Genomic DNA, 21,553 nt, shown 5'->3' on the forward strand with positions numbered 1-21,553 from the left:
AGCCGTCCTAACCCAGTTATTGATGACTCAAAGGATAATGAGGTTAAAATAATACAATAATTGACCTAAGTGGGAGACAGTAGAAACTAGACATATATTACATGTGAGTTCATCTCTGTATGCTGTAACATGGTTGTCAGTAGTCAAGACCGAATCAAAGCACTTTATGAGAAAGCAACCAGAGGTCACAGCACAGCAAAAAAGAGAACGAGAGATAAGAAAGATACGATTGGTGGAAAAGGGCAACCGTGTGACTATGACATCAACTGGACACAAGCAGTCCTATTTTAATGGAAATATTGTTGCATAATCTTGTTTACACCCTTAAAACAAGATTTTCACAGATAAAAAGGCGTTAGTGCCTGTGAGTGACTGAATACATCCAGTAACATTGCATCATCTCTAGAGCTGTCCTCTTATTCTGACATCAAAGGATGCCAAGAGCCATTTGTCATGCATTTTGTCTCTTAATACGGTCCTAATAAAGTCATGAAAACTTTTTTCCTGACCATATTTAGTCAGTCTGAAGATGATAAAAACAGGCATGAATCCCAAATAAAAGTTCATATTTTATCTACCTAACAGCGATATTCCTGGAATATTTAACAGGGTTAAAATAAAGTATGTTTAGAGGACAGAAACCAGGCAAACCACCAAAAAAGCACTAATAGGTAGATTTTATTATTTACTTCAACTGAACTCTTATAGTTTAGTGCGGCAAAATAAACCAAACTTATCGAAATATCATATATCACATATTAATGGTAATAAAAATGTGTGTATGTAGATAAAAACCGCGTTGTATGTCGATAAAAGAAGCTCGTTGTATGTCGAAAATCAAAACGCGTTGTATGCAGATAAAAACGCGTTGTATGTCGATAAAAAAAACTCATTTTATGTCGATAAAAAAAATCCGCATTGTATGTCGATAAAAATGCGTTGTATGTCGGAAAAAAATCTGCGTTGTATGTCGATAAAAACATGTTGTATGTCGATAGAAACGCACTGTATGTTGATAAAACCTCCCGCATTGTATGTCAATAAAAACGCGTTTTATCGTATGTTGATAAAAAACACGTTGTATGCCGATAAAAAACGCGTTGTATGTCGATAAAAAAAAACACATTGTATGTCGATAAAAATGCGTTGTATGTCGGAAAAAACCCAGCGTTGTATGACGATAAAAACACGTTGTATGTCGATAAAAACGCGCTGTATGTCGAAAAACACCCCGCGTTGTATGTCGATAAAAACGCGTTGTATGTTGATTAAAAAAAATTATGTCGATAAAAAAACACATTGTATGTCGATAGAAATGTGTTGTATGTCAATAAAAACACGTTGTATGTCGATAAAAACGAGCTGTATGTCGATAAAAAAAACCTGTGTTGTATGTCGATAAAAATGCACTGTATGTCGGAAAAAACCCTGCGTTGTATGTCGATAAAAACGCGTTTTATCGTATGTTGATAAAAAACTCGTTGTATGCAGATAGAAACGCGCTGTATGTCAATAAAAAAAACCTGCGTTGTATGTCGATAAAAACGCATTGTATGTCGATAAAAAACCCGCATTTTATGTCGATTAAAAGAACTGCATTGTATGTCGATAAAAACGCGCTGTATGTCAAAAAAAACCCTGCATTGTATGTCGATAAAAACGCGCTGTATGTCGATTAAAAAACGCGTTGTATGTCGGTAAAAAACGCGTTGCATGTCGATAAACAAAACGTGTTGTATGTCGATAAAAACGTGTTGTATGTAGATAAAAACAACTCATTCTTAGGTAATAAAAACAATACAGTTAATTTTGCAAGGTCTTTATGCACCGCTGAAAATATTAGTTATGTAATTATATTGCATTTCTGTCAAGAGATCCTTGTAAAAGTTACGCAATGCACCTTTATTTAAAATGTAAATTGATTTTACAAACATAAGCCCCTATTGTATTGCTTATAGCAAATCTCACAATTTTGCATGTTATCGTTTAGACGGTTTCATCGGACGCACGTGCGGTTAGGCGATACGTGTCTGGCCTGAACTTTACTTCCGTTTCAGATTTTTAATGGTTCAACTAGTTTACCGGAAGTTACGTGTTGACCACGAAAGCCACTTGTTTATGTTATTACTGCTGAAACCGTCTATATATGGCATTTTTCTTTAATAGTGCAGTCCTATTCAATGCCTTATTTGAGGTTTACTTTTTTACTTTTTACCTCTATTCGAAGAAGAAGTAAAAACAACCTAAAGACAAACTATCAGGGACTGTATTCAGAAAACGTCACAGGTTGGACTCGAACCTGCATTGCTTGCATGATGCATGAGAACCACAGATCAATGTGCCAGAAGAAGATGCTAAGGAGTTATCAGTGGTTGTTAACACGTTGCTAAGGTGTCGCTAGGGTGATCGCTACCATCTCTAGATGCTCTTTCAATGTAAGTCTATGAAAACTTTCTTTGCCTGGTTTCCCAAAAAATGTGAAAGTGCCATCTGAGCTAACCGTGTCAATTTTCTGTCGTGCGACAGATTTCTAATTTAGTCTTCAGAGGCTTAGCAAAAGCCAAAAGAGGTCAAAAGAAGCTTTGATGTGAGAGGCACTTCAGCAAAGACAGCAGCATAATTTAAGATTTAAGGGAACGGTGAAACCAATTTAAACTGCTTTTCAGCTGTGACATATCTGGATCAAGCAGCTTAACAAGAAGCGAATGGTTAAAACATACGCTTGTCAGAGAAAACTGCTTACTGTGAGGGTTTACGTACTTATCTTTGCTATGACAGATGCTAATACGCTAACAATTAGCATATGGAATGTGCGAAAAATGCCGTGATCGAAATGTCTTCGAGTTGTCTATGAACATCTGTTTTCCACAAAATCATCGTGCGAGCTATATGCCAGAACATGCCTCGGGCAGCTCTTTTGTCCAATATGACATCATTTGATTGACAGCAGGAGATTCCAGTCGGACCTGTGCAACCGTGTAAACGGTTAGCATTACTTCCTTAATGCTTTCCCCATAAATGGAGATGACATAATAAAACATTGCTGTCAAAGAATAACACTAATCACGAAGGCCGGGAATTGTTTGCACAGGAAAGAAACAACCGAGACAGGAGAGAGAGATAAGACATTGTGTGTTATCAGAATCAGTGACATAAGAAACGCCACCTGCTGGTGTAAACGAAAACATACTGGGTACCAGTATGATTTGTGATGATGAGTTTTATAACCATTGACACACAGGATATATTAACGCTCCGTACCTGTAAGAAGAGACACCCTGTGAAAGGTGCAGTCCAGCTTGCTCAGGAGAATGTGGACGAAGCTGTCTTTGGAGAGCTGACCGGCGTCCTTCGTGCTCTGGTCGTATACCACCACCTCCTGTCTGCGACCCAGGTCCACCTGGAGCGCAAAAATAAAGTAAATGTCAGTACAACGTCAATCATCCCACCAGTATGATGTAATAAGACGCAGCAGCTGGATAAACAAGATGCGGTTCGAAGGCCATGTGACTACATTTACAGCATCCCACGCAGGCCTTTGAGTTTATAAAATCTCAACTAAATAGATTCCACAATGCGAACTGTCAGTACTTTCAGTACTAGGGGTGCATGATTTTGAGGACTTGCTATTGCAATATTCACATTTGCACACAACCTTTTGGTATTGCAGTTATTTCAATATATCTTACATTCCTAATCGGAACAAGATAATTATATATTAAACAAGTATCATTATTTTGTTCCTTGACAACAACTCATGGTGATGAATACATGATGATGCTAACCAGCATTGCTAAATGCCACAAAAGCATCTTTTTATTAATGCATTGTCACGTTTTAGTTATAAGTGACGAACGGAGGGCTCGCATCTATCAAAAGACAAAGATGCGGCTCTAGGTAGCACTCCTCTAAATGTAAAACTAAAGCACACAAACAGTCAGATGTGTTCTGGACCGCATGCATTACGTGATGCTGCTGTTTTGTGTGTACGTGTGTGCCTGCGATGCTGCAGAAGCGCGAAGCTGTGTGTGGCTGCACGCGAGTCTGGCTGTCTCAATGTTGTCAGGCAGTTTTTAATCACATGACCATCAGCCGGAGCCGCTGCAGAATGACTCACTACGATGCTGGAGCACTACTGGAGAATACAGAGAAAGGGGAGTGGACAAGGGCAGTGAAAGATGGGGAGAGATGGAGATACAGAGAAAGGGATGAGAGGAGGAAAATGAAATGCAGAAATGAAAAGACAGATATAAATGGGATTGAGTGCGTTATGGAGAAAGATGAAATGGTTGTGTTGGGATCTGTAGGTCTATAGGTTGAAATTCAGGGCCCTTTGAATGTATATTGTTCTGTATATAGAAATAGTTGTGCTCTCTGTACCAGAGACTATTTTCTTACTATAAAAGAGACTAATTTCAAAATCTCTGGACTGAATGCTTCTATAAGGAACCAAAAATGGTTCTTTTATGGCATCTCAGGGAAAAACATTTGTATCGCCCTTATTTTTAAAGGTGCAGTGTGTAATTTTTAGAAGGATCTCTTGACCGAAATGCAAAATAATATACAAAATTATATTATCAGGGGTGTATAAAGACCTTTCATAATGAACCGTTATGTGTTTATTAGCTTAGAACGAGACCTTTTTATCTACATACAAATAGGGTCCCCTTACATGGAAGTCGCCATTTTGTGCCGCCATTTTTCTACAAAAGCCCTTAACGGACATTTTATTTTACTAAGTTGTCTCCGACGATGACATGTTTGTCCGGTTGCAGCTATCATAGCTTCTCTACGTGTTTTAAAAGCAAGGGGTGAGCAGTGGACTAAGCCATTGGTTGCAATTCGTAACCTCACCACTAGATGCCGCTAAAATTTACACACTGCACCTTTAAGAGTGTAGGTCACATTATTGAGGAGTTTCTGGTTGAACAATCAGCTTATATTTGGAATGTACACTGCAAAAAAATGACCGTCTTACTTAGTATTTTTGTCTTATTTTCAGTACAAATATCTAAAAATTCTAATATAAAGATGCATTTTCTTGATGAGCAAAATTACCTAAGAAAATAAGTCTAGTTTTTAGACAGAAAACATAAAATTTAAGTGAATTTGTGCTTAAAACAAGCAAAAACAAATTGGCAATGGGGTAAGAAAACAAATCCTGAATTTTTTCTTAAACACTTAAAGGGATAGTTCACCCAAAAATGAAAATATTGTCATTAATGACTCACCATCATGTCGTTCCAAACTCGTAAGACCTTTGTTCATCTTTGGAACACAGTTTAAGATGTTTTAGATTTAGTCCGAGAGCTTGTTGACCCTTCAGTGAAAATCTATGTACGGTATACTGTCCATGTCCAGAAAGGTAATAAAAACATCATCAGTGGGTCAGTTAGAATGCGTTGAAGCATCGAAAATACATTTTGGTCCAAAAATAACAAAAATTATTGTCTTCTCTTCCGCGTCTGTGTGAAGCAGATGCGCGAGACTAAAGTCACGTGACTGCAGTGACAAGGCTGACGTGTTATCTGGTGCGCCCCAGATGTTTTTGTTGTTGTTGTTGTTTTGTGCGCCCGGGCTTCGTGTAGAGCCTGAGGGAGACACACGCTGTAAGTTTGGAAAAAAAAACTTGCAAACATGTCTGAGGATAATGTTTCACAACAGACACAGACGAGAACACCATGCTTAATAAAGCCGTAATTTTTATATTTTTGGACCAAAATGTATTTTGGATGCTTCAACACATTTTAACTGACCCACTGATGTCACATGGACTACTTTGATGATGTTTTATTACCTTTCTGGACATGGACAGTATACCGTACGTAGATTTTCATTGAAGGGTCAACAAGCTCTCAGACCAAATACAAAACATCCCAAACTGTGTTACGAAGATGAACGGAGGCACAAGCCTGGAACGACATGCGAGCCATCAATGACACCATTTTCATTTTTGGGTGAACTATCCCTCCAACTCAAGAAAATTGTACAGATTTTTTTACCCCACTAGCAGATTCCCCCGCTTGCTTTAAGCACAAATTCACCCAAATTATATTTTTATTTGTATCTTATTTTCTTGGGTCATTTTGCTCATCAGGAAGATACATCTTGATTTATTTATTTTAAATATTTTTACTAAAAACAAGACAAAAACACCAAGCATAAAAGTCATTCCCCGCAGTGTATGACCACCTACTTTACAAAAACTAGAGATCTGTCAGCTCCCCCTTATTTACTTCCATAATCTATCTTATCATTGACTATTATAGATTAGCATTATATCAGCAATATTCCCTTAAGGTTCCCAAAACGTTCTTTGTCAGTCTGTATGGTTCCATAAAGAACCTTTAACCATTCACAGTATTTTTGGTATATTACATAAATAGTATTTTTTTTACATTGGTTAATTTATTGCATAATAAGAAACAGCTAAATAAACCCATGTCATTTAAAGGGATAGTTTACCCCACAATTTTGTCATTATTTACTCACCGTCATGTTGTTACAAACCTGTATACATTTCTTTGTTCTGCTGAACACAAAGAAAGATATTTTGAGGAATATTTGTAACCACCATTGACTTCCATAGTATTTTTATTCCTTACTATGGAAGTCAATGGAGCTCCTGTTTCCTGCATGATTCCAACATCTTCCTTTGTCTGCAGCAGAACAAAGACATTTATACGGGTTTGTAACAACTTGAGTGTGGAAAAATTATGAAAGGATTTTTATTTTTGGTTGAAATATCCCTTTAAATCTTAATCTTTAAATAGACTAAACAAATTTGTATCTTTAAATAGAAGGCACAATCTTTCAAAACCAATTCTCAATGGTTACATCATCAATAAACTTCAGAGCTTGGATGACACAATACACAGATGACAGCAAATGCATGTTTAATAATTTTTTTTTTGTTAAAATGAACACCCGGTACACAGCCTAACTGTTAAAAATAATCAGCGAATCTTGAAACAGGGTGTATCTGAAAGTAAATAAAGTGAGAAGGTGTACTGTACGCGTGAGAAAGCGAGAGTGTGTGTGTGTGTGTGTACACTACAGACACCAGTTCCAGACTGGCAAGTTGCCTAAAAGATGATGTCACCAAAGGTGGAAGTTTACCGAGCATTCCCTGCCTGCCTCACAAACTCGATCAACTGTGAACGTTTAAACCGCCTGAAAACTCCCATTTGCACTTCCTGCTTCTCATTTACCTTGAGCGGTTATGCAAGTGAAGCTTAGCTATTAGATAAGGTGTTAAAGCGAGGAAATTGATTGACAGGGGATAGTGTGAAACTAGGTTTAGCCTCCCCCTCAGAACAAGGTGTTACACCTTAATTGGATAAGAGTTAAATCCAGATGGTGACATCATCATCACCTAAGGATTATGGTTTCTCAGAAGGTCTGGTGAAACATGGGTTAGGGCCAGTGACAAATACGCTTGTGAATTCATACCACAATGGGTTAATTATTGGAGCAATACGTTTTACTAGTTCATTTTCTGGGGTTAAATTCAATGCAGCTAATGTTACTTCTGGTCCACTTGCCACAGCGGATATTGATGTGAAATCTAACACACTGCATTGTGGGATACTGCATTCTGAATATAGCCCAGACACCCAAAGAATCCCATCAGTACAAGCGATTGGGTTGTAATTAGGTACCCACTTATTACTAAACCAAGCTATACAGAGGTTCAGTAATAGCTAGGTGTCACCCAGAAATACAAACGTGTCAAAGGGCTACATTTTCCAAGAGCCACAGTGTGGTCTCAAGGTCACAGAAGAGATCTGATATATATTTAGATGCTTTAAATGCCGTGACATTGGCAGGATTTAAAAATGACAGATTCAATTTCTATTCTTATCACCTTGCTGTGCCTCTGTGGTCACATATATCTTTGCGTAAGGAACATTTGACCAGTGTCATTCAAGTGCATTTGTCACAATTTAACTTATTTAACAAGTATTTGCCTATGCATTATGTTCAGTAGATAGATAAACGTTACATAGACCACAACGTATGAGTAATTAAAAAAAAAATCCAAAGTTAGGTACTTTCCGTGACTTTTGGTGTGTTGTTAATGTGGTTTCAGATGGTTTGCAATGTATTTCTAGTTCTACTTGGTGTTTTTTCCCCTATAATTTCACTTTCTATATTATTGATGTTGTGGATTACGCAATCTATAAATATTAATGGAAGGTTCCACAGAGAGTACAGATAAAACCATGTAGTCAAGAATTATCTTCTTTTCTTATATCATTGTTGCCCTTCGGATCTGCTTATGTGGCTGTCTTCGCTCTGGGGCGACCACAGAGCCATCTGTCTGTACCAGCTCAATAGAACATTCAGAGGCACAGATTACAATAAGCCAAGGTCGTTCGTCACTGCAGAGGAAGTCCTGCTCTTGTACCATAGCACTCTATCTACTGCACTTAACACTGACCCATTTACAACGCGGGCGCATATGTTGCCTTCCGCTGATGTCATCTGAAATGGGCCCAACACAGAGCTGTGGGGGACCTCAGGCATTATCTCAGTGTGGATATATGCTGCCTATCCATTAATGCCCTCTTTCACTTCCTTCCTTTATTCCTTCTCACAATGGACCACACTAGTGGCCTTTGGTTGTGGTGCTGTTGTTACGTACAGCTTACACATTGATGCCACAACTTCTGGCAATGGCAGGTGTCCAAAGCAGTTGGGGGTTTTGTCGGAATCCTGTGCCGCTCGTGTAGAAGATTTGCACGTGCTCAGACAGCGCTCTGCCAGTGGCCACACTAAAGATTATGATGTCATGCTTATCCAATAACAAAGGGTTTCCAGAATTCGCCCCCTCCCTCCTTTATACCCAGATAGCTCCAGCTTTATCCAGGACTTGCATTAATCACGAGCGTTATCCTCTTTACTGAGGGAGATAATAAAAGCTATGCAGCCTCTAGGCTCAGCTGTGGAAAGAAATGGGGAAAGTACTGAAAGAGCGACCTAGGAAAACAGTGCCATTCTGTTATGTTCGGAAGGCACTGGTTTTGACCAGCAGATCACATTTAAGGCCCCCACTTCAAATAGCATCACATAGCAAACAAAGTCCTAGAGCTAAAATGCTTATGGGCAACATAATACTACTTAGACAAACATGCAGCTTTAGAAGAAGATACTGTAAGCACCAAGCGTAAGGGTTTATTTACTCTGACAATAGTGTCACCAAAAACAGTTACACAAATTAACTTTTTTTTTAAAACAAACCTGTATAGAAGAACAGGTAATTCCACCCCCACAAACAAGCTAATGGTTGATTAAAAGTAATGAGATAACCGCAAGACAAAAGTAATCTCAACAATGTAGGGGAACACCTGCAACTAGTTGTGTCAACTTACAGCTGCAACTAAAAAGAAGGAACCAGATAAGTATAAAATAGACTCTATGCATGACAGGTCAGGCACTCATTCGGAAACTCTATTATGAGGAACTCACAAAATTAGTTCCACAAACCAGCAATCAAAGAGACACAACTAGAACCTTAAATGTACCTGTCACTTTGCAGGACCTTGATACAGTACGTCATTGGCGTGAATGCAGATTTGGGAGAAAAAAAATTGTGCTATACATGCAGATTGTTTTTCGACACTGACCTCATCAGCTATGACATGGAGTTTTATGTGACATCTGTTGGTGGCTGGATTTCCCCCTAAGAGTTAGGTCAGTATCACAGAGCGCCTAAAAATATAAAGACTTGGCATGCCAGCCGGGCGGGAAAAAATGATGTCATATTCGATGGAAAACTCAAGTCTCCAATTTCAGAGCCACTGATAACCAATAAACCTACAGTGGTTAGCCAAATTTAGACTTGTACGAGCTGGGAAGATCAAGGGTAGCTGCTAGCCAGAATATGTCAACGATCAAGCCAAAGGCTGACTTGCTCAAACCTTCTCTTCATCTTCAAACCGGTTGTTGACTACTACACCTAATTACAAAATCATTTCACATAAGGAAGTGTCAAATACTATACGTGCCCATGAATTTGACTGCAGTTGTTGCAAGCAGGTGCCAAAACGGGGACTCTTTAATGCGTGTTCACGAGTAAATATTAATTCATTACGATTCTGTGAAGTGACATGGTCGTGAAATCCACACAAAACTAACAGATCTCCAAACTGAACTCTTCAAAGGTTGCCAATGTCCACTTAATGACATCAACCCTTCTTTTTGATGCCCTTGATATTTACTTCTCATTAAAACCTAGACTACATACTACTCACACACCCAAACTCAATCACACACTTGATACCTTGACCTTTCCGTTGGGTTGCAGGAGCTCGGTAACCAACACCTTGTCTTGCTGAAGTCTCCTCTTGACCAGTTTGGAACAGCAGACATTGACGGCACCGTGCACGTGAGAGGCGTTGTACTCCGAGAACGTCCGACTGTCGATGACCAGCAAGCGTCCGGCCCCGCGCTGAAGCAGGCCAGCAAGGCGCTTGATATCCATGCCGCTGCGACGACTCTTCTCCCCAGCCATGGAAGTACCCAGAAGCCCTCTCTGGATGAGGGATGATCACAACGATGACCAGAGAGGTGGTGAATCAGTGATAATCAAATCACTGAAGTGACTCTCAGAGACACATAAAGGTGCACATGCTGTCTGCAGAAATAAAACAAAGGAAAAGGGACACCATTGATCATTAATGACATAAGGCACATCTTGTTGAACTTTTGTTCCTTACTTGTGTTGTAAAAACTAGTAAATAATATTCCTGATTGTTTTTCTTATTAGTATTTCAACATATGTAAAATCATGTAGCTCAATTAGTAGGGCGCTGCGTTAGCAATGTAAAGGTCAAGACACAAATACTGATAAAGAAATGCATAACTTTAACTTTAGATAAAAGCATCTTTTAAATGTGTAAATCTAAAACCACTGCCTGACGAAGCAAACGCTAAAGTAAATCAAATAAATTGCCAAAAATATCACTTTTAAGGCCCTATACATACTCTATGCAAGTGCATAAATGCTAATTTTTCTTGCAAACAATACTAATTTCATGTGTTGCTGCGTGTCGAAATATGCAATGCAATTACTGCAATTCCTAAAGCAATGCAATACAGTGCTGCCACAGGGGGTGCTAAAGCACTTAAAAGTAAAAGAAAAGTTAAAATTTTCTGAGGTTCAAAACTGCCACATTTATTTAAAATTGATTTAATATTAAGTTGAATAACCATAAAAAAATAATAAAATTTGATATATGCCTTAATTACTCTGATACCAATATTTTACTGCCGCAATAATGACTGGAATAACTCTGTTATTTTGTTTTTACTCTGGTTAATTTATGTAAAGGTAACCAATTAACTGTCAACGTCATTGTGAACTACGTATGCCCATATTATTTAAATTAAAATGTTGTTTAATTCCAAGATTTGTTTTATGCTAAAGGTGAAGGGCAAAACTGATACAAAATCGGTAATCGGAAAAACATGTGATACATACTGATCCTGTTTATATTACAGCCAGAGAGGATGTGACCGATAGATATTATGTGACAGACTGAAGAAAATGTGCAATTTATAGCCTTGGTTTTATAAGAATCATATACAAGTCTTTCTAATAATCCTATTATTTAAGATGCACATTTAGCCTAAATATGGGAGACGTTCGGTATACGTGCATTTTGTTTTGTTTTTACATGTGTTAGAGGACAGGCATCTGTGAAGTAGACAATGAGAAAGAAATTGACAGTATGAGTGAATTAATGTATTGCTCAGTCCTAAAAGGTCAAGAACTGCTTAGTTCACATGACATTCAAATGATTCAATCACCAGGTCGCTGATTTTCATCACGCAGAGCAAATGACCACAGAATAAGCTTCTTTGAGCATGAGAAAATATTGCTTTGGAACTGCAACGCTGTGGTCAATGTAAATATTCATAACTTTTATAATTATATAAAAATCTGTCTGCAGTCATGATGTTAAAGTTTTGCTACAAAGTTATTTTCAACCCAACATTAGGTCACAAAAGGACAAACTGCTTTAGGTTGTAATTTAACTCAGTGATTCTCAAACTAGAGGGGGGCCTAAAATGGTGCCAGGCGGGACCCCAGTTTAATTACATTTTATAAAATATATAAATCTTATATAATTTCTGTATAATTAAACCTCAGAAAAAGTAAGGCTACTAACCCACAGCCTTACATTGTCTCATTTAATATGATTGCTTAATTCAAATTTTGAGTTTTGGAATGTTTTATTTCATGAATTGTCTTTGATGAAGGGATGCACCGTACACAAGTGGGGCCACATGCCAAAAACGTTTGAGAACTATTGATTTAACTCATGCTGTTTTGTTTTAAACCAAAATGCTGGGTTATTTTAACCCATTGTTGTGTCAAATATAATTTTTTGGGGGTCTTTATTTATTTAACCCAATACCTGGTTTCGTCCTTTTTTAACCCAATCCTGGGCTGGAAATAACCCAGAATTTTTTAGAGAGTAACAAGGAAGGATAGCTAGAGGTAAAACCCTTAAGTTTTTTTTAATCAAAATTCCAGGCATCATTACTACATATTTCAAATTTTTACTTGGTGCATTTGGCAGACATAATTTAAAGCTATTTCAAGTAGCTATGGTATATTTAGAAAACGACAATTATTTATGTAGTAAATTGTGCATAAAAGGACCAAGAGGTACAATGGGATTACTATGATATTTGGACATGGTAGCGAGGAAATGGGTAAATTATGTACCATACTGTATAAATGTGATTCTTGTGAGGAACAATTATGTGTAAAAATTTTGTACATCAACTTTATGATAAAAAGATAATGCAAAAATACTGACTACACACAAACAGGTATACGAACACCCTTTGTCTGCATTTGGTCAAACAAACATGCAGTGCATTCAGCTGATCTCTGGGACTGGCGGTTTCACCCCCAGCACAGCCCAGCACAATCCACTGAATCCGACCAGACCACCAGCACCGCGCCAAAAAATAACCAAAGCGTTTCGATATTTTTCCTATATAAAACTTGACTATTCCGCAGCCACATCGCGCACCAAGACCGACGGAAAACCAAAAGTTGCGATTTTCTAGGCAGATACGGCCAGGAACTATACTCACATTCTGGCGTAATAATCAGGGACTTTGCTGTTGTAACATAGCTGCAGCAGGCGTAGTAATATTACGCACCGCCCGAAAATAGTCCCCTTGGTTACTTTCAATAGCAGGGGACCATTTTTAGGCGCTGCGCAATATCATTGTGCCTCCTGCAGCCATGTTACGGGCCAGAGTATAGTTCCTAGCCATATCTGCCTAGAAAATCGCAACTTTTAATTTTCCGTCGGTCTTAGTACACGATGTAACTACAGAAGAGTCAAGTTTTAAAAAATATTGAAATTCTTTGGTTATTTTTAGCGCAATGCTAATGGTCTAATCAGATTCAATGGATTATGCTAAGCTATGCTAAAAGTGGAACCGCCAGACCCAGAGATCGGCTGAATGGATTCCAAAACTGTAAAAATCAAATGTTTAACTCTAGGGGAGCTGGAAAAAGAGCCTATTTTTACAAAAAAGTGGAATGTACCTTTAAGCTCACCACTGAATGAGGCACTATTGCTAGAAACACATATTGAATCTGCCACAATGTTTACACTTTTCGGCTTACAAGTCTTCTTCAATAATTGTCATTGCATATTAAACTGGAATAAGGAACAGTATTTCAACATTGAGAAATTACACACATTACGCAACTTAGTTTGAGCTATACTTAGTTTTAGTGAACCACACTCCTCTAGTCAACTCTACTCCACACCAGTCATAAAAAATACATGGCTTTGACTGGCTGGCTTCTGCTCAGTCTTACTAATGGAAGGTTAACCACACCAAAAGTGAAAGTGGAAGGAGATAAGCTTTCTCCTCCGACCGGATAGACGTGCCACTGACTGACAAATGCTTGTATAGTACTGACAGATACAACAATCTCTGCAACTTATACTCTCACATAATGGGTTTCTTTGAAAGGTTAAAAACGCTTTCCTGTCGACTGCAGCTTTGTGCATAGCTGTGCTTTAGCCATCGACTATGCGGAGATGTTGTGCCAGACGAAAACAAGTCGGGATTTTGGTACTGAGCTGCAAGCAGATGATCAGGATAAGATGGTTTTCGAACAGTCTGCTAACTACCAGACTGTAAGCAGGGTTATTAACATTTCAAAAAAGTGTTTGGTAATTTTTTTAATTTGAACAATTTTATTATCGTTACTTTTTAGCATGACAAATAGTTCATAATAAATTGTTTAAAGTGCATCAGTAAAAACAAACTGGTTGGACAGTCGATAGACAGAATACAACGCCATAAAAATGAACTAAAGGTCAATGAAATCACTTTATGGGTGTAGTTTTATGTCTTGTGTTGATGTATTTCTTATTTAACAAGACATTTGCACAGGGACACTTAATTAAAAAGCCCTTTGGTTTGCATCGCATCCCTGAATATCATTTGCTGCCCACTTTTGCTAGTCAGAAGTGGGTGGCACTGGGGGAGGGACTTTCTCATTCCAGAAATAATTTTATTGGCCACAATGACAGAGTGCACTATGAGTCATCAATGTTTTTGGTCTGTATTGCCAGAATCTAAATGCATATAGGGGTGAGCGGGGCACAAACTAACGCAGGGTTAATTGTAACACGGCTACTTTACATTTTTATACAGGGCTGAGCAATCTGTGATTTTGGTCTTTTTCTCTTACTGTCTGCTGTGAATTTGTGAAAAGTTTTAATGTGTTTTCGTTAAGATATTGAACAAAGAGGCTGAAAGTAAATTTCTTCATCTTATGATTTTTTCCATTTTTAAGTTGGGTGTGTAAGTCACCAAACCCAACCTTATATTATTTTAATCACTGTCTTCTTGTTACCTAAAACATAACAGCATTTTGAAACATGTAAATGATTTCTAATAACTGATAGTCGGGATTGCAAACATTTTTACACAGCAAGGTTAGTTGTCACAAAGTGTTATAATTAAGCCTCAGGTATACAATGATAATGAAACGAAAACAATGTAACTACTATTCATCAAAATGATAACTGTTAATATAATATCAGTGGAAATAATTCACAATTATGATTTTTTTTGTCTTAATTGTACAGCCTTTTCAGAAAAGTCTTTATGTATTTATACGCATTAATGCATAATACAAGGATGGTTAGATGAAGGATCATGGATGGATGAATGTGTGGATATCTATCTATTATAGGCAGATATAAAAACATTGGGTCTAATTCATTAAGCATGCATGCGCACAAATTAGCGCATGAGATGTGCGTATGGATGTTTTCACGAACAAATCGTGATTCGAAAATGTCTTCTAAATGTACGCAAAAATTCAAGAAAACCTAAAACCACTCGTACGCAATATTCACGTACGCTATAATCAAATACTAAGCTATAATTATAATGTTTATAATAATGTTGATATATAAAATTTACATGATTATATTTGATATTATAATATTTTCTGTATTATATGATCTATATTATTATTATATACATTATATTATACATTATTATAGCCTACTTATTTTTTCTTCACATATAAAAAGATGTACGTAATGACAAATCGTCACGCTTTCCTTTCCCACTTTTAAAATCTCTAAACGTCATGTAAATGTAATGAGAAGTCCAAACGTCAATCAAACGTCTCCTGTCTGTTTTATTTTAGATACAGATGCACGTCTCTGTCATATAAATTAAATGTCATATTTGTTAACGCATCCAATACTTCTTTAATGTTACTCCAGTCAGTGGACAGCACTGGCTTCCTCAAGCGACAGCAAACCCTTTCAAATAAAAAATGCAAAGTAAAACTGAACTTTACCGATAATAAATATCATCATGGATTTCTTTTCGAGCTCTTTTGCTTCTATGACAAACTGCTCTAAAATTTTCTGTGGATTAGCGCTGCGGAAAACCCTTTTATGGAGCTGGTTGGGGCGTGTTTTATGCAAATTACCAACCTTGTGCACGTGGCCGCTCATGTAGAACTTCGTGAGAAGTTTAAGTGTGCGTATAAATACGAAAAACGTAGGCAAATATTAGTGAACGAGACCCAATATCCACCTTTAGTATATAGACAAAATTTTAGTTAATTATCTGTGTTCAAACTAAATTCCAGCAGGTGTTACAACAAACCCTCTGTTTGTTACAATGAACCCCACCTATGGGGTAAGTTGTAACGTTTGCACTCCTGTCACGTTCGGTGTAATTGTACGGTAACGGTAGGTCCCACAAAGAAACTTTAAGTGTTCATTTGTAGCAGAGATGTGGGTGTTGATTGTGTAACAAAATTATTCATCTTACTTTTAAATGATAGAGCCAAACACAAAAAGCGTAACTTTGTGCCCCGCACTCCCCTACCTAGTGAGCAGATGATTTCAACGTTAACACAAAAAACTTTTCATTTTAGATTTCATTATGCTGCTCCAACAATGATTGAAAGTGGGACTATTATTGACAGTTATTTTGTATGTATTGTTTTTTTTTTGCTATAGGAAATATTTGATCTTTGGCAGATTTAGTCTTTGTCATAAAATAATAACTTTTTATTGTTTTTCATTACAACAAAAATCTTGATTTTCCTGCTTCAAACTTTCAGACTATTTCTCATACTCTCTCTCTCTTTCTCTCTCTCTGTTGCTGCATTAGGGAGGGTGATGCTGCAACGTTAAGATATCTGCAGCGCCATGCAGAAATCTGCAGGGAGAGACTGATGCAAACGCAAACACATTTATCCATATACATACTGGCTATATAGTGAATAAAAGATCGCATAAATGATTAAAAAATAAGCATTCAGGCCAAACATAAACAAACATGCACATGCAATCTGTATTTCACAATGCATTTCAGTGCACTACAGCCGAATAATCAAAAGACTTATTTTCAAGTCACGTCCACATAAACAAACCCAGCGTAGTGCTGCAACCGGAGGACCAGCCTCACGCAGTCAGCATCCCAATATGGACGCCTTTGTTTTGATCCGAGTTTCCAGTCACCGTAAGTAACCAAAGGCAGCATCTCAGCCAAACACGGACACATGCAGTATTCCAGCTGCTCAGTAATTCATCACCAGAGACCAAAACCTCCTTACCACCCTTACATGATCTCTCCGTGGAAAAGGGTGCACAGCTTCAAGAAAAGAAAACCTTTAAATCGATACGACGACAACAGCCTCCCGTGGCCTGCGGGAAGAGATGCGGGAAGAACTCGGAAATGAAGTGAAGGCACGTCAGAGCATAACAAGGGCTGATGCTGCATGTGTCTAATGGCGTTCCTTCTGCTTGACAACTCAGGCTGTGAGATGCGGCGTGGGGGGGGGTTGCGTTGCAGTTTGTCACCATGCATTGGGAATTAAGAAGGTGCATATCCTCTCTCTCCAATGCCAACTGAGCCCTACCATGCGTTATTATTTAGTATGCAGACACCTGTCTAAAGTGCACATGCATTGAGGTTACCAGGGTGACAAGGTGTGGCATTATAGTTGCAAGTCGTGCGCTCGTGCCACCAATGCATATTCGACTTGGTTTCAGACGTAAACAGTGGTGCAAAATGCTGATGTGGTGACGGGGTGAGATTGCACAGTTGCCATGGCAACAGCTTTTTTAAAAAGGAGAAAAGATGACTGGGCACGCAGAGAAGTTGCAGAGGCTATTCCTTGCATCCGTACACAGGCGGAAACATTACGAACAGCTGTGCTATTGATTTCAAGGATTTGATACTGCTTCCGAAAGTAGCATGGTGAGAAGCGACGCACAAATCTGCTAGAAAGGCACAGGGATTTTTTGTTGTTGTTGTTTTAGTCGAAAGAGGCTAGCAAAACAAAGAAAGAACTCGACGAACACCTTTTAAAGCATGTTTGTGTTTAAAGTGACAGTGATCGCTTTATAATAACACACTGCACCTGTGAAAAACATTACTGAATGGATAATAGTTTATTCCGGGTTATTTATTAACTCTATGGGTGACATCACTCATTTGTGCAATACGTGTGTTTATACAGACCATTGTTCCTTGAACACATTTGTTAATCATTGGCGCGATGATATCATCTGTTGTGATAAGCTAGGTTTGTTTGACATGAGCCAATCTGTTCTTTACATTATGCTGCAAGACGGCAGATAATGTCAATTAACATATATCCCATTATCAATCAATGCACCAGTTTTGCATGTGTAATACAAAGCAAGTCAAAATTATTTAATTTAAATCCTAACCATCAGGAAAAAAGCCACATAACTGTCTGGTTGGAATCTCTGTTCTTCATTCCTGTACAATAACTGCTTACCATAATCCTGGTAACTAAAGTGATGGGCGGCTCTCCAGGGGCCTAAACCCTGGCAGTCTGAGATTAACGCTCTGTACAGGGTCAGGGTAATGATACTACCTTTCTGAGGTGCCACATAAATCTTCTTTATAGTGATGATGCAGTACGCCACGGTGTACTGTGTTTACCACCGCTGCATGAAAGGAAAATCAGGATATATTGGGAACGCACAAGCAAGAAGTACACAGAATTACGTATCTGTCTACCGATCCATCTGTCTGCCTGTTTGTTCATTCATCCATCCATCCGTCTGTCTGTCTATCGATCTGTCAGTCAGTCAGTCTGTCGGTCTATCTGTCTGCCTGTCTGTCCATCCATCCGTTTCTGTGCATGTTTGTCTGTCTATTTATCTGTCAGTCTGTCTATCAGTCTGATTTTTCTGTCAGTCTATCTGTCAATCTATTTATCTGTCAATCTATTTATCTGTGTATTTATCTATCTATCTATCTATCCTTCTACCTGTCTGTCTATCTAGCTGTCTGCCTGCCTGTTCTTCCATCCATCTATCTGTCAGTTTATAAATCGACATATCTATCTGTCTGTCTGTCTATCTATCAATGGACATATCTATCTGTCTGCCTGTTCTTTCATCCATCTATCTATCTTTTTGTCTATCTGTCTGTCCATCCATCTATCTGTCTGTCGGTCTGTCTGTCTATCAATCAACATATCTATTTATCTGTCTGTCTGTCTATCAATAAACATATATCTCTTTCTATCTATCTATCTATCTATCTATCTATCTATCTATCTATCTATCTATCTATCTATCTATCTATCTATCTATCTATCTATCTATCTATCTGTCTACCCATTCTTTCATCCATCTATCTGTCTATCTGTCTGTCTATCTATCTATCTATCTGTCTGTCTGTCTGTCTGTCTGTCTATCTATCTATCTATCTATCTATCTATCAATGGACATATCTATCTGTCTGCCTGTTCTTTCATCCATCTATCTATCTATCTGTCTATCTGTCCGTCCATCCATCCATCCGTCCGTCCGTCTGTCAATCAACATATCTATTTATCTGTCTGTCTGTCTATCAATAAACATTTATCTCTTTCTTTCTGTCTGTCTATCTATGTATCTATTTGTCTGTCTTGCCCATTCTTTCATCCACCTATCTATCTATCTGTCTGTCTGTCTGTCTGTCTGTCTGTCTCTCTATCTATCTATCTATCTATCTATCTATCTATCTATCCGCTCATTCTTCCATCCATCTATCTGTCTGTCTATCAATCAACATATCTATCTGTCTGTCTGCCCATTTTTTCATCTATCTATCTATCTATCTATCTATCTATCTATCTATCTATCTATCTGTCTATCTGTCTAGCTATATGTCTGTCTGTCTGTCTATCTGGCCGTGCTTCCATCTATCTATCTATCTGTCTGTCTATCAATCGACATATCCATCTATCTATCTATGTATCTGTCTGCCCATTCTTTCATCCATCTGTCTATCTCCGTCTATTTCCGTCCATCCGCATCTGTCTTTCGGTTTGTCTGTCTGTCTGTCTATCTATCTATGTAGTGGTCTACCTATCTGTCTGTCTGTCTATCTGCCCGTTCTTCCATCCATCCAACCATCTATCTATATATCTATCTGTCTGTCTGTCTATCAATCGAAATATCTATCTATCTATCTATCTGTCCATCGGCCTCTGTCTTTCGGTTTGTCTGTCTGTCTATCTATCTATGTAGTGGTCTACCTGTCTGCCCGTTCTTCTGTTCATCTATCTGTTTGACTATCTATCTATGTGTCTGTCTGTACATTCTTTCATCCATCTATCCTTCTGTCTATCAATCTACATATCTATTTATCTGTCTGCATTTTCTTTCATATATCCATCTATCTGTCTGTCTGTCCTTTCTTTCATCCATCTAGCCATCTGTCTACCTATATACATATATATCTATCTAGATGGTAAATGAGTGTGTTCCTCTCTTGTTTAACCAAATTTAAACCCTCAACTAACAACCAATCTGACATCTCGCTTCAATGTTCACTCTCTGGACACTAAAGTTTACATGATATTTAAAACAGCATTATCTTTTGTTTTTCTGCTTATACACACACATTGATGTATGTTAATATCAATTAAGAGCTACGATAATTCAATAAAAATAAAAAAATAAGCATTTGAAGATATATTACCAATTTATTACATGGTAATTATTGATCTTTAGAAATATCATCCAGATGCCTGTGATAACAGCCAGACAAAGCTACCACCGCGTGCATGCTGCAATGTAAACATTTTGACACAACAACACACAATTTGGACGTTTTATTATTGCGCTTCTTACTCCTTTGAAATCAAATGCATGACATGATGATGACCATGCAATATATTATCACCAAAAAAAACGACGATTAATTGATCGCAACGCAAGCATTACTCCCAGTTTACTTATATAAATGTCATTGAGCCACATTGTGTTGCCCTCACATAGCGCGCGACTAGTGGTGGTCACGCGGAAACGCGTCCATCCCTAAAAATATCATCGCTATTTCCTTATCATGAAATAAACCAACATGCACGCTCCCAAATCTAAGGTCTCAAATATCGATACGCCCCTTTCGTACCCCGCACTTACCTCATTTTGCCCCGTTCCCGAGTATTTCAGCTCGTCTCCATGTAGGGCACTGTGCTCCGATGCGAAGCCATTCGCCAATAGACGTCACCACTAGTGTACACTAATGAGAGTGAATGAGTCTGTCCTACTGACATATGCGAATAAAATCATCTGAAATCAATTAAACCGCGTGTATCGCATCCAAGACGGCTACAGTCGCCATGGACGATTAAATAGATAAGCAATGGTAGATATTAAGCAGTCGGGAAAACAGTAGGTGCACTTAGGCACTATAAATGAACTAACGATGAGGTCATGGTTCAGAAGGAAAAAAATGCGGTTGACGTCACCGCCAGCCAATGGGAGCCCGTGGCCCAGGGGGTTCGCTGACGTCAGCGCGCTGATCCGCAGATTAAAGGGACACGGAGGATTTAAAGAGAGCTGCCTGTTAGGGTTAGCGAGCACTTTGTAGGTCACACGTTGGGAACTTGTAAAGCATATATATGTTTACTGAATAATAGGGTTAATGTGGTTTAGTTGGTCAAGCACTCGTGGGTTCGATTCCCACACGCGTGCATGCTAATAAAAATGTA

At 38.2% G+C, this 21,553-nt stretch overlaps 1 protein-coding gene across 3 annotated transcripts in view; it reads right to left on the reverse strand.

Annotated features, from left to right (window-relative positions):
• The window catches only part of dusp8a (dual specificity phosphatase 8a), a 53,015-nt gene extending 31,750 nt beyond the window's left edge, over positions 1-21,265 (reverse strand). Inside the window, exons 1-3 of one of the 3 annotated variants that reach the window (XM_055193306.2) lie at positions 20,982-21,265; positions 10,286-10,639; positions 3,262-3,400 (exon numbers count right to left, since the gene is read on the reverse strand). In XM_055193306.2, coding sequence (XP_055049281.1) covers positions 3,262-3,400; positions 10,286-10,516 — 370 coding nt within the window. In that variant the 5' untranslated portion in view covers positions 10,517-10,639; positions 20,982-21,265. Of the gene's footprint in view, positions 1-3,261; positions 3,401-10,285; positions 10,640-17,143; positions 17,304-20,981 lie in introns of those variants that run through there. The other 2 variants (XM_055193309.2, XM_055193308.2) reach the window with 2 other exon arrangements.
• Positions 21,266-21,553: the final 288 nt, after the last annotated feature.

Source organism: Misgurnus anguillicaudatus, chromosome 6, assembly GCF_027580225.2.
Source record: "Misgurnus anguillicaudatus chromosome 6, ASM2758022v2, whole genome shotgun sequence".
Taxonomy (NCBI): Eukaryota; Metazoa; Chordata; class Actinopteri; order Cypriniformes; family Cobitidae; genus Misgurnus; species Misgurnus anguillicaudatus.